This window comes from Larus michahellis, chromosome 4 (genome assembly GCF_964199755.1).
Source record: "Larus michahellis chromosome 4, bLarMic1.1, whole genome shotgun sequence".
Taxonomy (NCBI): domain Eukaryota; kingdom Metazoa; phylum Chordata; class Aves; order Charadriiformes; family Laridae; genus Larus; species Larus michahellis.
Window position 1 is genome coordinate 83,428,353 of NC_133899.1, and position 13,956 is coordinate 83,442,308.

A 13,956-nucleotide genomic window follows, 5' to 3' on the forward strand; every position below is an offset into this window, starting at 1 on the left:
ATTGTGAAATTTGAAGTCTCAGCTATCAACATGAAACCAACCTTAGCCTCTAATTTGAAACATATTGGAGAAGCCAGGCTACAAGTGTCGAGTTTTTCCTACAACAAAAGCAGCCATTGAGTTAAAGGAACTTTCGTGTATAGACAACATTATGAAAAACAGAGGTAATTTTGAAGAGCAAATGTGATTTAACATAATTTAAAAATATAAATAATTGAGTCTATTTGTCTTTTTCTGAGCTTCACAAAACACTTTTGGTATAGAACTGTGTGCATTCAAGAGCATTAATTGTTCTTCATAAACAGATTTTGATACTGTCTAACCTTCAGATACTAAATAACGCTTGTGTTAAAAGCATTGTATTTATATTAGACAGTGCAACTATTAGCTGGTTTTAGTGAGGTATTCTTGACCACTGTGGGCAGAGACACTTTTCTGTTGTCATTATTGGAATTTTATTGCATACTCTCCTTCCCCTCGGGAATCTGTAGAATTTAAGATATTTTCATATTACTACAAAACTGTCTCCTGAACACCGCAATTATGATGGTAAAACTATACCATAAAACTAAAACACTGAGAAAACCACCTTCTGTCTCCTTCGGAGACCTTGCAGTCTAAATAACGGCATTGTTTTGGGAAGATAATTTCTGCCTGTGTTGGTCAGAGAACTGAGCTGGACGCTGCAGTGCTTGTGCCTTTTCAGGAGCAGCACATACAACGTGTGGGCAGCACAACCACTTCAGGTCTTCTTGAACCCGATCAGAGTCTTATGGAGAAAACATACAGTAAAATTAATTACAGTAGGCAGTTTACATCGCCCTGGTGACAGCACTGGTCCTCCAGCTTAGACGTGTCTGTGTATCCTCTGTGAGCACCTTGGCTGGCTGCTGCCTCTCCAGACAGGAGCAGGCGCTGAGGGGGAGAGCTGGGTGCGCTTTGGCCACGGGAGCCTGGCCAGGCATGTGGCCTTCACGAGTGAGTGACAGAGCAGCCTTGGGCTTGCAGCACGCAGATGTGTGAGGGCACAGTGGCAGCTCTGGCTCTGGAAAAAGGAGAAAACGTGACCCAACTGTTGGGGCGATTGCCCATGCAGAGAGAACTAAAATAAGCCTTGCAAGGGTACGCTTCCCTTTCGTGTCCCTCCCACCAAACAGAGGAAGACTGACGGGGGAGGTGGAAGGTCCCAAGCGAAGAGCAGTAGGGGACAACGCATGTCCATGCCTTCCCTTTCTGTTTCTCTAATATACTCTGAGTTTCTCTCATTGCTTTGGACAGGGTCCTTTCTGCAAGGCTTTCTGTTTGTGCTCATTTCCCACCCCCCTCTTCCACGTGTGGCAGGGACGATAGTCCCAGTCATGAGGGAGCAGACAGCAGTGAAAATCCCAGCACAGACCTCCAGGCAGGGTCGGATGAGTCAGACGCTTCCATTCCAAGAAACAGTTCCAGCTGCAATGTGGCAGAAGGGTGACTCAGGTGGGGGAAAATGGAGGGGGTCTGCTAAGGTTAGGTAGGCATGGACCTGCTCCCACACACCCGTCCAGCTCAGGGAGATCCTGGCGTTACAGTCTCTGCCCCACCAGCAGGCATGCACAGCTTTATCAGGGCGGCTCATGGGAGGCACTTGGGCCTACTGACAGAGCTGGAAATAAGAAGCAAGGTCTTGGACAGTCAAGCCGTTCTTCAGGCAGGGTGAGAGGCAGGTGATGATTGCCCGTGAAGCTGTGAACGGTGAGCGGAGGGGAGGAAGGGGTGCTGTGGCAGTAATGACATTATGCTGTGAAATCGGTATTTCTACTAAATTCAAGATTTTAAAAGTCCAGTAGAATTATGAGGATTAGTTCCTAGGCTTGTACTTTTTGTTTGGGTTTCTATATATGGTTTGTTTTCTGCTGCATGGACCACACCATGTCTTCTTTAACTCTGCCGGCGTCCAGTGAATTCACAATCATAATGGTTGCCAGCAAAGTTATTTTTGTGGAAAATTGACACCTCCTGAAGCAGGATTAAACTACAGTGAACAAGGAGTTGAAATAGACTGGAAACGTAAGTCGGAGCTTAAGACAGAAATTGCTTCCTCAACAGGCGATAAATGCAAGAGAAGTGCAGAATAACTACATGACTATTATATTGAGTTTTGAAAATGCTGTAGCTAGTCGTTGTAGGTTTTACTTGTGTTTAGCAATTAAAGATTGCCACAGTTTGGGATTGTTTCAGTGTCTCAGCAGGAGAGTGTTTTCTACTCCATTGTAGAAGATGTAAGTCCTGCTGCATAAAAGCATCCTTACTTCTCAGTAGAATCTTGTTTGAGATGTCAGAAATAAATTTTCCATTATGGACAAAATACAAGCTATAGATCTGTCATTATCTATATGAGACAGTCATACTGACAAAGTAAAGCTGATGCCAATGCATTCACCACCTGCGGAAGGATAGGCGTTGGAGACAAGTGTGAGATGGAAGGAAGAAGTTGGAGTTTGAAGTGCTGTATTAGTAATGCTCATTTCCTTACATAGGAGGCTTCCTTTGTACTACATAGATAAACAACTCAGACTTAAAATTTAATTTGGCAGGTAATTTGCCCATAACACTACTGCTAGCAGTTGGAAAACAAAATGAGTTAAAATATTTTTATTTGACAGCTACTGCACTTGCAAACAAAATTGTTGCTTTGATTTTTCTCTGTACACAAAAACATAAGGTGGGGTTTCCAGTGTTGGCTTGTGATGAAGACAAGCCACTAGACATGTTGTGACTAGTCGACATGGACCCCAAGTCCTATCTGATCTCACATGCTGGTTTCTGAAATCTCTTTCTGTTTAGAATCGGTGAGAACAAGGCCAGAAACCTGGGTTTAAATCCCAGCCCTGCTGAGGGCCATGGTGCTGTGATTTCACCCCCCCCTTTTTTTTTTGTCTTGCGATTCTGTGTCCTATCAGCAGAAAACCACAGCCTTTCCCAAAGTGAGCCTCCCAGTATTATCACTCTTCGGTTTCCAGGCTCCTCCAGGGCTGATAGGCAGGGCCTTTTTCCAGCCAAAACAATTGCTAATCGAGATGTGAGGAGCTTCATTAAACTTGGAGTGATTATTCATATGTATAAAATGGCTCTATGTTGGCAGAATTAGAGCCCAGGGCGGTAGCTCAAGTAGTAACACCAAAGCAAAATAAAACTGTTTTCTCCTAGTTTTGACTGGTACCAAATCAGCACATTCAGGTGAATGTGAGGCGTTCACAACCTTCTGCAGCAGCTTTTCTGATAGAACTTATAGATGATGTTTGGCCGAGTTTCTTAATTTGTAACATGAATTTTAGCTAAAATCTAGCTCTTTCAATGAACGTTTGAGAAGGTACGTGCGTGTGTCTGCACTCGCAAAGGAGTGTTTGTATAACATCTGCAAAGCAGAGAACAAGTGGGCTTGAAGGATAAAGGGTGCCAGCACTGAATTCTAGAGGTGGCTTTGGTCAATTGGATGTCGCAGTTGTTAGTCCAAAACTTGCCTTTCTCCTGCTTCATAAAAGAAGGGTCCTTTTTCAGCTTGGTATAGGGAAAGGGTTAATCTTGTGGCTATTTCTTGTTTAAACAAATGCACCTGAGTAAATGAATGAACCTTTTACTTTACTGTGCCTTTTTTGTACCTTTTTAACAGAATACTTAAATCATTATATAAAATATTTTTTATATAGACGAAAGTTTTATGTTACATATGAACCAGTCAGATGTTGGACCACCCTTCAAATAGCATTGGTTTTCCCTTTCCTGACTGAACTTACATAAAGTTGTTCAGGCAGGTGGGTTTCTGTCCCTTTTCCCACCTCACTCAGAGCTGTTAGAGTGAACACTCATGTTTTTGCAGCCATTGTGGAAAAAAGCCTTTCATCCTGAAAGCAAGTTAAAAAAAAATAAAAGAGAGAGAAAAATCTAATATTTGAGTAGAAAACCAGTTAGTGATATGCCAGGAATAAAATAAGAAAGCTATGAATGTGAAGGATTGGATCTGGTTTTGCGAATGTCTGCGTGACATGGCAACTCCAATAAAATTGGGGAAGCTTAGGGCATCGGGGGAACAAATGGTTTCAGGGCTACATCTAGACGGAATGACTTGCTGCCAGGTCTGTCATATGTATGAGCAATGAATCATATGTGGTCCCAGCAGGAACCTAGTAACACACCAGAGATCAAGGACATACCTAATTCTAGTATTTGTAGTACTTGGTATGTGGTATTAATAGTTCCAGTTTGGCTTTTGGGGTAAAAAATAACTAATCATGCTCGGGGATGCTGTGGAAGGCAGTTACAACAAACTACAAGGAAGTATATGCACATACCATAGAATCATAGAATCTTCATGGAAAACCATTGACTGTGTTTCCATCACTCACATACTCGCAGGTAGGTGGGACTGAAACAGTGGCAAGACCACCAGTAGATGCACAAGGTGGCTGCGTCCGAAGGCATTCAGCGTGTTTGTGTCTGCATCCAGGTCCGGATGCCAAAGTTACGTGTATGGAGGGATAGGGGGAGATGAACATCACTGGAGCTGAAGGAGGGCCAGCGTCTGTTTTCTTTGGGCTTTTATACCGTAATTCATAATTTGTGGAGTCACTGGGAAGGCACAGAGCCTCTGTGCAGACTGAACCCCTTAAAGCATTCAAGGAATGGGCAGTTGTTAGATGTAAGCAAGAACTGCATCTATTTTTCTGTCTCTTTTTCCAGTCTTGTATGTAAAAAAAGCCCATTGTCCTGATAGCTACATGTACTAGTTTTTATTTTCTGTTTACATGTGTTGGCAGCAGAATGAGTTACAGGGAACTGCCAAACCGCTCCTTAAACTTGCCCCAAGCAAGGCAGTGGCTGCAAACCTTGCCCTGAGGGACTACTCTGTGGCCTCTACTTACAGGTCTTGGGGTTGGGGAATGTTTGTTACAGCCATTTCACCTGCCCGGGGAGCAGAGGTCTCCAAGCGTGGGCGGACCCCCCCTCGGTCACAGAGCATTCTTCTAAAAGCTGAATAATTGGCGAATGGGTGAAATATTAATAATCCCCACTTCACAATATAGCAGCTCTTGCCATAGAAAAGTCACAGCTGGAATACAGCTGGGGTAAGCACGCCACGGTGTTACACTGGTAATAGATGTTGCCGTTGCCGTTCACAAGCCATCCCTGTTGGGTGACGGTAGGTGCATGATGGGCTCCCTGCTGCAGAGCACAGCAGCTGGGTTGTTGCACAGTCGCCTCCTGCAGTTGCAGGAGGAATGGCTTCTCCTTCTGAGAGATGGTAAATATTTTATCCTTTCCTTTGCTTCATGTTGGTAATTAGCAAAAGCAAGTCAGACACGATGCTCGCTATTCTTCATTCCACTGACTGCCAAGTCATATTTAGAATAATCTTTGTTGGTTACCACCACAATGCAGTATATGAGCTGGGTTAAATCCCAGGAACACCCTTATAATTGAAACCAGCTGGGCGTAAATGAGCGCTAGCACCTAGGATGAATGTGGCTGCTTCAGTATCACATGAGGAAGGAATTGTTTCTCAAACAGCTGTGACCGTAATGAGATAGGGATTCACAACTGGTATGTTAAGATTCACCTACCCGGTGATAACTTGGTAATCAGTGCAGACTGTGGACCACAAGTAACGTGTAGCCCCTTACAAAGCGCTTTGCACGCTGGATTGCTGGGCACTAGCTGGATGTTGTGGATGGTTTGTAGCTGTAGCTGCTCGCAGAAGGCGTCCTGGTGAGCCAGCACAAAGCCGACGGGGCCCGCGAGTGTGGTGTGGTCACAGTCTGAGTCCAGTTGTTTCCCCACTGAGAAGATGAACCATTTTATTAACTGTATGAAATTAAAACTAATGGAAAAGAAAATTGGGTTGGAATCAATGACTCAGCATCCTTACAACAATAATTACGTATCAACAAAAGCAGCTTTTGGGGAAAAAAAATAAATTAGGCCCTCAGAGTGGTACTAAATACTCTTTTCTGTTGCATAAAGAGTGCAGAGAGACGAAAGCTGTTTGCAAAGCGAAGAATTCCCATATATTAACATCAGCCCACTCTTTGCTGAGTAATCTGTTTCTATAAGCAAAAAAGGAGCAATTCAATGCATTGTTTCTTTTTAGAAACAGTTCATATAATCCTAATTTCACATTTAGGCCTATAGCTGCCTACTCTTTCAGATCTAAGTAATTCTTTGTTCGGTAAATTTCCTCACAGTCTGTGAAAATACACACGTAAATCTTCTCAGATGAGCAGGGTACAGTTATATTTGAAGGAAACTATCACTTTACTGATGTTAAGTTACATGATTTTGGTATTTTACACACTGGCATGGCACTGTCTGTCTTCCTGCTACTTTTATGCCTACGTGGAGTGCAGTAGTTGAAGGGAAGAAAGTTAATGCCTGAATTCATTCACTGCATAACGCGCTTGCTTCAGAAAAAACCACCATGCTGCTTTTTGCAGGTGCTGTGTAGCTGTAGATGAACCGATCATGTTATTCCTCCACAGACCCCAAAGACAAATCTGAAGTAGGTAGGTTGCAGTTAGTAAATAGGTTGAATCCCAAGCGAGAAAATGGTAACTTTAATCCTAGGAGAACAGAACTAATTTGTGTGAATGATAGAAAGTACATGGAAGCATCATTACGTGCAACTATTTGATCACCAAAAAAGCACAGCATCAGAATTTTTCCCTGAAGTGTTCATGCAGTCAGAGAAAAACTCTTTTTATTTCATTTCAATGGCAAAAGTGAATGGCTGAATTAGTCTGGCTGAGTTTTAAAGGAATACTTTATCCTAGAAATGGGCTGCTTCTCTCTCCTGGTGCTCTTTCTTCTTAGAGGGAATAATTGCTGATAAGTAGACCTTGTAACAAAAATACAATATAAAGTCATTTTAAGCTAATGATTTTACCATTGGGTGCTCTGTAAATGATTTAAATTTTTATTCTTCATACTGTGTTATATCCTTTCCTTGTAAAACTAAATTATGTATAAAATGGCTTGAATATATATGTAGTGTTTTCCTGAAAGTAACGCCATTTGAACACCTCAAAGAATCAGAAAAATCTATACACGCTTACACACCACAACTACAAAATCCAGAGTATGAATTTGTTTTTAAATAAAAAAGTAATGTTTTAAAAGGCTTGAGCATATTATTTGATTTGCATAAACACTGCAAAGATACTTATATTGGCAGAGTAGAAACTTTAGCTTGTTTTTTATTGGAAAAAATCAAGTTTAACAAAAGCACCCCTTTTAATACTTAGCAATGCCATTTGCTGCTTTTAGCTGGGAGAAGGCTCCTATCTGGCATTGTTTCTAAGGGTGCTCTGTTAGGGACAGTCAGAAGCCATTTTCTGTATGCCCTTGGAGGTGCCATGACTCTCCTGCTGATTTCCTCCTTCACGAGTAAATCGACCCGTCATGGAGACCTGCAGAAGAATTCTGTACTGATAGCAATAACAACACTGTTTTTATTGTTCGGGGGAGTTAAACTGCCCTTCTATTGGGGAAAACATAAAATCCTAGTAAAATTCAAGCTTTCCACCAATTCCATATTTACTTCAATCGGTGCAGAAAGAGCTTGAGAAATCCGAATGTGATACGGGGTGTCAGACAGTTCGACAGATACCTGGAAGGAGAACGGAGTGGCTGGGGGTGAGGCAGCCTCATCTCCCAAAACTCCCACGGAGAGCACCAGCCACCAGCAGGAGAAGGAGCCCTCTTCTCCCCAGCCTCGTGGTTTGCCCTCCCTCCCCAGCCTGCCTGTCTTGAGCTACTTCACAGATGGCTTTTGCCAGAGATGTTCATGTGGCAGACTGTAGCAGCTGTGCGAGGAAACCACACAGTGAAGAAGCATGTAGCTCTACCAGCATCAGCGGTAGGAACCCTGGTTTCCCCTGGATTTCTGCTGTGCAGCCGACCAAGCTGTCTGGTCACTAGGATATCTATGAAGTCTCTTGGGCATCTGGGTTCTCCCATGCCTTGTCAAGGATGTGCTCCGACTGCAGGTTTCCCTCTGTAGGGGTGTTTTACATTGTGTCATGGCTGCTGAGCCTCATGGCATCATCTAGTTTGTTCCCCTACCTCCAACAGGACTATGCATAGCTGCATCATTCCTGAGAAACACTTGTGTCACCTGTTCTTGACAACACCTCTCCCCCCATCAGTTCCCCAGTACCCCAGACGGATTGCTTCTGGTGTGTGACTGTTGGTAGGGTCAGAATGGTCTTCCAAATGCCCAACCTACGTTTTTCTTGCTGCAACTTAAGTTCTTTGCTTCTTGTCCTATCCTTGGTAGAAATGGCCAAGAGCTGCTTCTCTACTTTGCTGTTACCTTTTCCTTATTTGAAAGTGGTTATCTTTGCACATCAGTCTTCTCTAAATTTAAACAAACCTAATTCCTTTCCTGGTAGGTCATGTTTTCTAGATCTGATAACTTTCTTCCTCTGGATTCTCTCCAGCAGTTCTTTCCTGAAGCCTTAGTGCTCCAGCTGTGGATTTACACTGTTGAACAAAGCAGAAGGACAATCCCATGGGCCTTTACCTTTTCAAGCCTTGAGAGAAAATTTGCCATCTGCAAATTTAGAATTAGTTGGTTTTTACTCAATCTGCTCATTATCGTCTTGATGTTTATAAAAAGCTTGTTGGATTCCTGATCCCATTGTTTTTATATGACTGAAGCTAAGAAGAAGCTGTTCACAAACTAAAAATAAAATGTATTTTTAAAAGTGTAATTTACCCCTTCAGCACTCAAAATCTTTACCTCAAGAATTAATATTTTTCTGAAAGAGCTGTTTTAGAAATATTGGGCTGTTGTAAGAATTATTTGGTAGTCTTCTGCAGCCATTCATAGCCAGGAGGTCAGTGTAGATAAAAACACTGGTGCTTTCTCACTTGCAAATTCTTGCAGGTGCCGTTGCAGATTATCTCAAAAATATCTGCAATATCTGCAAATATCTTCAAGAAGACACAGTTTAGAAGAATAGGGGGACATAATTTGTTTTTCTCGGACATCTCTCAGAATCAAGGCATGGTTTTAGTGTTTCTCGTGTTCCTGCACCACTACCTGCAGAATACTAATCCTCTTCCAGTGGTTATGTATATATACACACGTGATACCTCAGTGAAGGCACCATTCGGCACCTGTACGCTGACGTTCAAGAAAGTAAGGTAATTGAACAGAGGAAAATGGTTTAACTTTTGCAGAATGTTGTAAAATTAGATTCAGCTCTGATGACTCTTGAAAGACAATTTTTCCATGTTAGTTCATTGTGCAAGTATTGAAGGATATGAAACATATCAAGGCCTTAAATCTGCACTTGCCCTACACTCCTGTGAAGAGCTATTGATCTCAGTTGTTGGTCTGTGAGCAGCAACTTTCTGGGCAAGTCCAGGTTTGCATTGCTCATAAACTGAAGGCATAAGAGAGTGTTTTATGCAAGCAAAGAAATCATTCCCTTGATAAGATGTTGCAGACTATCATTTGGTTTTAGTTAAATTAATTGGCTTGACCAGCTCTGACAATAGCTATCCTTGTTTCTCTGAGTTTGTAAAATAACTTTTCAAGTTACTCTACCAAGTGAACATAACGAAAATAAGTTGTGTCTTGTACCTCATGAAGCTGCGTTGAATGGATTTGCTATAAAATGTATTTATAAAATCCAGTATTGTCCCTAATAGTTTCTCCATGGCCGAATGTAACATTGTGTCGTTGGAGGGGCAAACATACCTCCGCCATGCATAGAAAAAGTGTCTTAATAACTACATGAGAGAACCAAATATACTTAGAATTCACTTAACTGGAGAGTGTAGAAAGCAACTGCAAGAAAGATACGTTCAGGTTTGCAACTCAAAAGAGCTTTATGCACAGGGGAAGCTGCCCTGAAATATGTAATAGAGAGAGACGGGTGTTAAAAGGGAAACTCTGAAGAGAGATGTCCTAAAACTGCAGCAGTGTGCTTAAAGAAATCTTAGAAAGCACAAAAAGGTTAGCCAAAATCTGGTTTGGGGGGGTTTTTTTTGGTTGGTGTTCCAAGTAGTGTTGAGGCGTTTTAATTTTGTGAGCAGAAAGTACAAGTATGAAATTGGTTCTCTGAAAGTTATCATGATAAAAAGCAAACACAGAACTCTTCAACCTGATCTGCCATGTGTGCAAGCTCTGCTTTTGGGGAGGGGGCTGGGGTGGGGTTAATTGCCTCCAGGAGATTAACTCTTCCTCCATTGAACGCTGGTGGTGTAAGATTCGGGGTTTGCTAATATAAAGAAGGCTTGGGTTTTGTTTATTTTTACTTTTAGGTTTTTATAAATTTAAATTGGACTGTAAATCCACATTTTTCACATGAGATAGCTCATTAGAAATATGCAACAAAGCTCATCTATTGACAGCTTGTATTATTTTTGATAATCACATTGAGCTCCAGCATAACAGGTCTGAAATTTTTCATCACAGTTGGGTCCTTAGAATTCAAGCTAAGAAGGAGGTGGTATTGCCTTTTGATATGTAGAGCTGAGCTGGAAGTGATTAACTGAGTAGCTCATTATTTTCCTGAAATAAGAGGGAGCCATTTAGTGGTTGTAATACAAGGTTTTTTGCTTCTTGGTCCTGTAGCTTGATCTGCAGTGTCAGCATTCACCAAAAGGGAAATCACTAAAAGCAACCTTTAGTATGAGAGGGTTTTTTTCCAGCAGGTTACTCCCCACCCCTATTGTACAGGTGTTATGGAAGAAACACTTGGTTGTCTTACATTTTAGAGGCTGGAATAGTAGCTACTAATGCCTCAAGATGATATCCAAGTAGGTAAAAAGGAATGGGAAGGGAGATAGCACATTAGTGAAAATTCACCAGTAAACACAATGCAAGATCTAACATGAATATCAAGTAACATTAATTACTTTAGAGCCTCTCTGTTTTCCTTGTGTGCGTTTTAATTATTATTTCAGCATAATGTAATAACAAGGGCTGGTTTATAGGACGATAATAAGACTTGAGGCTATGACTGTGGCAGATTTTGTAAGCAGAGGGTGGTTGTGCTGAGCAAAAGATGCCCATGGCTGTGCTGTGCTTTGCATGCCATCGCGCTTGGGATTGAGGGGGGGAAGGATTTCCTCTCTGAGTCACCTTTGAAGAACTGACCCAGTAAACAGTCCCACTCCATGCTGTCTTCTGGTGAAATGCTAAACTGTGGTCTCAAATCATGTGAGGCCAATAAAATCTCCAGTAGCCATTTTTCCCTGCACTGTGGCAGTAAAACTGAAACCTCCCTAATTATCCCAGTCAACATTCAATTACCTCTCGTTTACCTAAAATTCCCCCTGTATTTGAAGCCTTAAATGGACGTGATTGTTTTTGTCAGTTTTTTCCTAGTATTGCTGTGTTTATGTTTTAGCCAAATCTTGCGTACAAGGTTCAAATCTTGCAAGGGTTGGATCAGCCCTTCAGCCTTCTGAGAATCATGAAAGATGGTGTTTCACTATTTTACAAAGGTTTACATCTTCCTTTTTGTGATGAGACTTTAAACATTTTGTAAATTTTTGGATTTCCCAGACAGCAAATGGTGTATTTGGCCAGACTTCCCACTCACTTATCATTTGTGTGTGGTTGCCTGTGAATCCATCTGCTCCCTCATTATCAGTTATTAAAAGGCGTTCGAGACACTGATTAGCCTTGAGATTACTGGTGGGTAGGCACTAACATTTTCATAAACTGTGCTGAAATGTTCAAACCAATGCAAAGTTAAGAAACGCCTCTTTGTAGAAACAGATGTGGAAGTAAGGAAAATAAAGTTCCTGGGAGTCCATTTTGCATGCACCGATCCCTCCGAGCTCCTGTTAGAGCCCGGAGAAGTGGAAATACCCCATACTTTGGACGTCAGACCGGTAACGTTGGTTATCGAGACTGAGCCGTTTCCCCAGTTTCAGCTCTGTTTTTTCGCAAGGCACCGTAGCCTCCCAGGGACCGGACTGTCAGGTTTTGGTTATCTCTGGTGATTGGTTGATTGGTTGCTTCGGGTCAGGGCTGCTGTAAATATTTCTCCTTTCAGGGAGTTCTCCTGCCCCAAGGTGTTTCGTCAGAGCTGTCACAGCCTCCGACACACAGCCTTCCCCTCTTTCTCTGGGGGGTGAGTGCCTGCCTGCCACTTTTCACCTGTTATTTTACGACCCCACTGAGAGGTGTATCAGCGTGAGGATGGAGGTGTGCAGAAGGGGAAGCCCCTCTCTTCCGCGTGTGGAAAGGGCCTGCTTTCATCTCCCCCACCAGAATAAAAATGTTATACTTTAGGGTTTTTGGAGTGTTTAGGCAACTAACTGGATTTTTAAGTGCTTGTGCAGCTCATGCATGCATGTTTGAACACTCCCATCCACTTAGATCAGTTAGAGTCACCAAACTTCTTCGTTTTTCAAAATAAAACTGCATTATGCCTAGACATGTTGAGCCAAATCTGTTCCTGGTGTTGTTTCACTGACTTCCCGAAGAATTACACCAGAGATGAATTTGGTCTGGTATAGCAGCTTTTTTGCCTGGAGCAAGTCTTTATAGCAGAGTTGTATTTCTCTCAGAAATATAAAAGGAACACTGACAGATCTGCAGCTCTGGTGGTGTGAGCAGGTGCAGCTATATTAAATTATTTCTTATTAAATTGATTCAGCAACTTGAAGCTTGTAATTTTTGTTCTGCTATGGTTCTGTGACAAAGACTTTTTTAAAAAAGCAAAGTATATATATCTTTTCTTGTAATTCCTTTCTCTGGTATTGTAATTTTAAAGATTTCTGTTCGTATGTAGCTCAGATTCTGATTGTATTATTTATTTGGGTAAAATCTGAAATTACAGCCTTTTCCAGTTAATCACATTGAGCTGTGTCATCGCTAGTGTAATTCCATTTACTCCACTGACATCCGGATGAATGTGAACAATACTTTTTGGCTTTTGTTTTTATGTTTAAGTGGTTTTAGGCTCTGGTGGTCGCTGTGGCATAAATTGGCGTGCTTCCCTTCCAGCCAGTGGAAGTATGCTGATTTACCCCCACCTGAAGGCCTGGCTTCTTATTTTAAGGGTGCCAGTCTTCAGCCAGATGAAATGTGTCGTGTGCTGCTGAGTTTTCCCTGGTATTAAGACCCACTTTGCCCGTCTGTGAAAAATAACCTGATGCTCTATGCCTTCATGTACAGAAAATGTGGTAAAGAGTTTCCCATCTGACAACCTTACCGCTCCACCTCTGCTGATTTTGGGTAGAATTGTTACTAATTTTTTACTTTTCCTGGGTGCTTCCCATGCTCGTGTTATTGCCATTAATGTTCAGCTGCTGTTAACTTAGAATCAGAAGAAGAGGAAGTGTCTGCCTGAAGTTCCATGTCTTTAATGCCTTTTTGGGGTTGTTTGTTTGTTTTGTAGGTTTATTTCCTTTAAGACTCCAGGCTTAGGCTTGGAGACCCCAGCCATCACCATTGAGCCCAGCAGCTGGAGCGGCAGCGAGAGTCCTGCCGAAGATATTGAAAGAATGAGTGATTCTGCAGATAAACCTATTGACAATGATGCAGAAGGTGTCTGGAGCCCTGACATTGAACAGAGCTTTCAGGAGGCTCTAGCTATCTATCCACCATGTGGGAGGAGGAAAATCATCTTATCAGATGAAGGCAAAATGTATGGTAAGTGGTACACATTTAGCCTTTGGAAATAATTGTCCCAGTGAGAACTGTAAAGCCCAGCTTGGTTTTACACAAAATTCCTGGCTCTGATTTTGGTACTTACGGAGTAAATCTTGAAGAAATCTGTGAAGCTGAGGGAGCTCAGCTGGGCTGATGCGTTGCCCAGGACTGTCCGAAACAGTCCGTCCCCCGCTGGCACTGGGAAGCAATATTGATGCAGAATTGTGTCTTTAACGAATGCTATGCTGTGGCTGAATGGGAATGTTTAACAGAAGCTTTTAAATGTGCCACTCCTTGAACAT

The 13,956-nt window shown here is 42.2% G+C and overlaps 1 protein-coding gene across 6 annotated transcripts in view; it reads left to right on the top strand.

Moving 5' to 3' along the window:
- The window catches only part of TEAD1 (TEA domain transcription factor 1), a 163,361-nt gene that overhangs the window by 42,318 nt on the left and 107,087 nt on the right, over window positions 1-13,956 (top strand). For all 6 annotated transcript variants that reach the window (XM_074586087.1, XM_074586090.1, XM_074586093.1 and 3 more), the window contains exon 3: window positions 13,401-13,654. In XM_074586087.1, coding sequence (XP_074442188.1) covers window positions 13,507-13,654 — 148 coding nt within the window. In that variant the 5' untranslated portion in view covers window positions 13,401-13,506. The remainder of the gene's footprint in view (window positions 1-13,400; window positions 13,655-13,956) is intronic.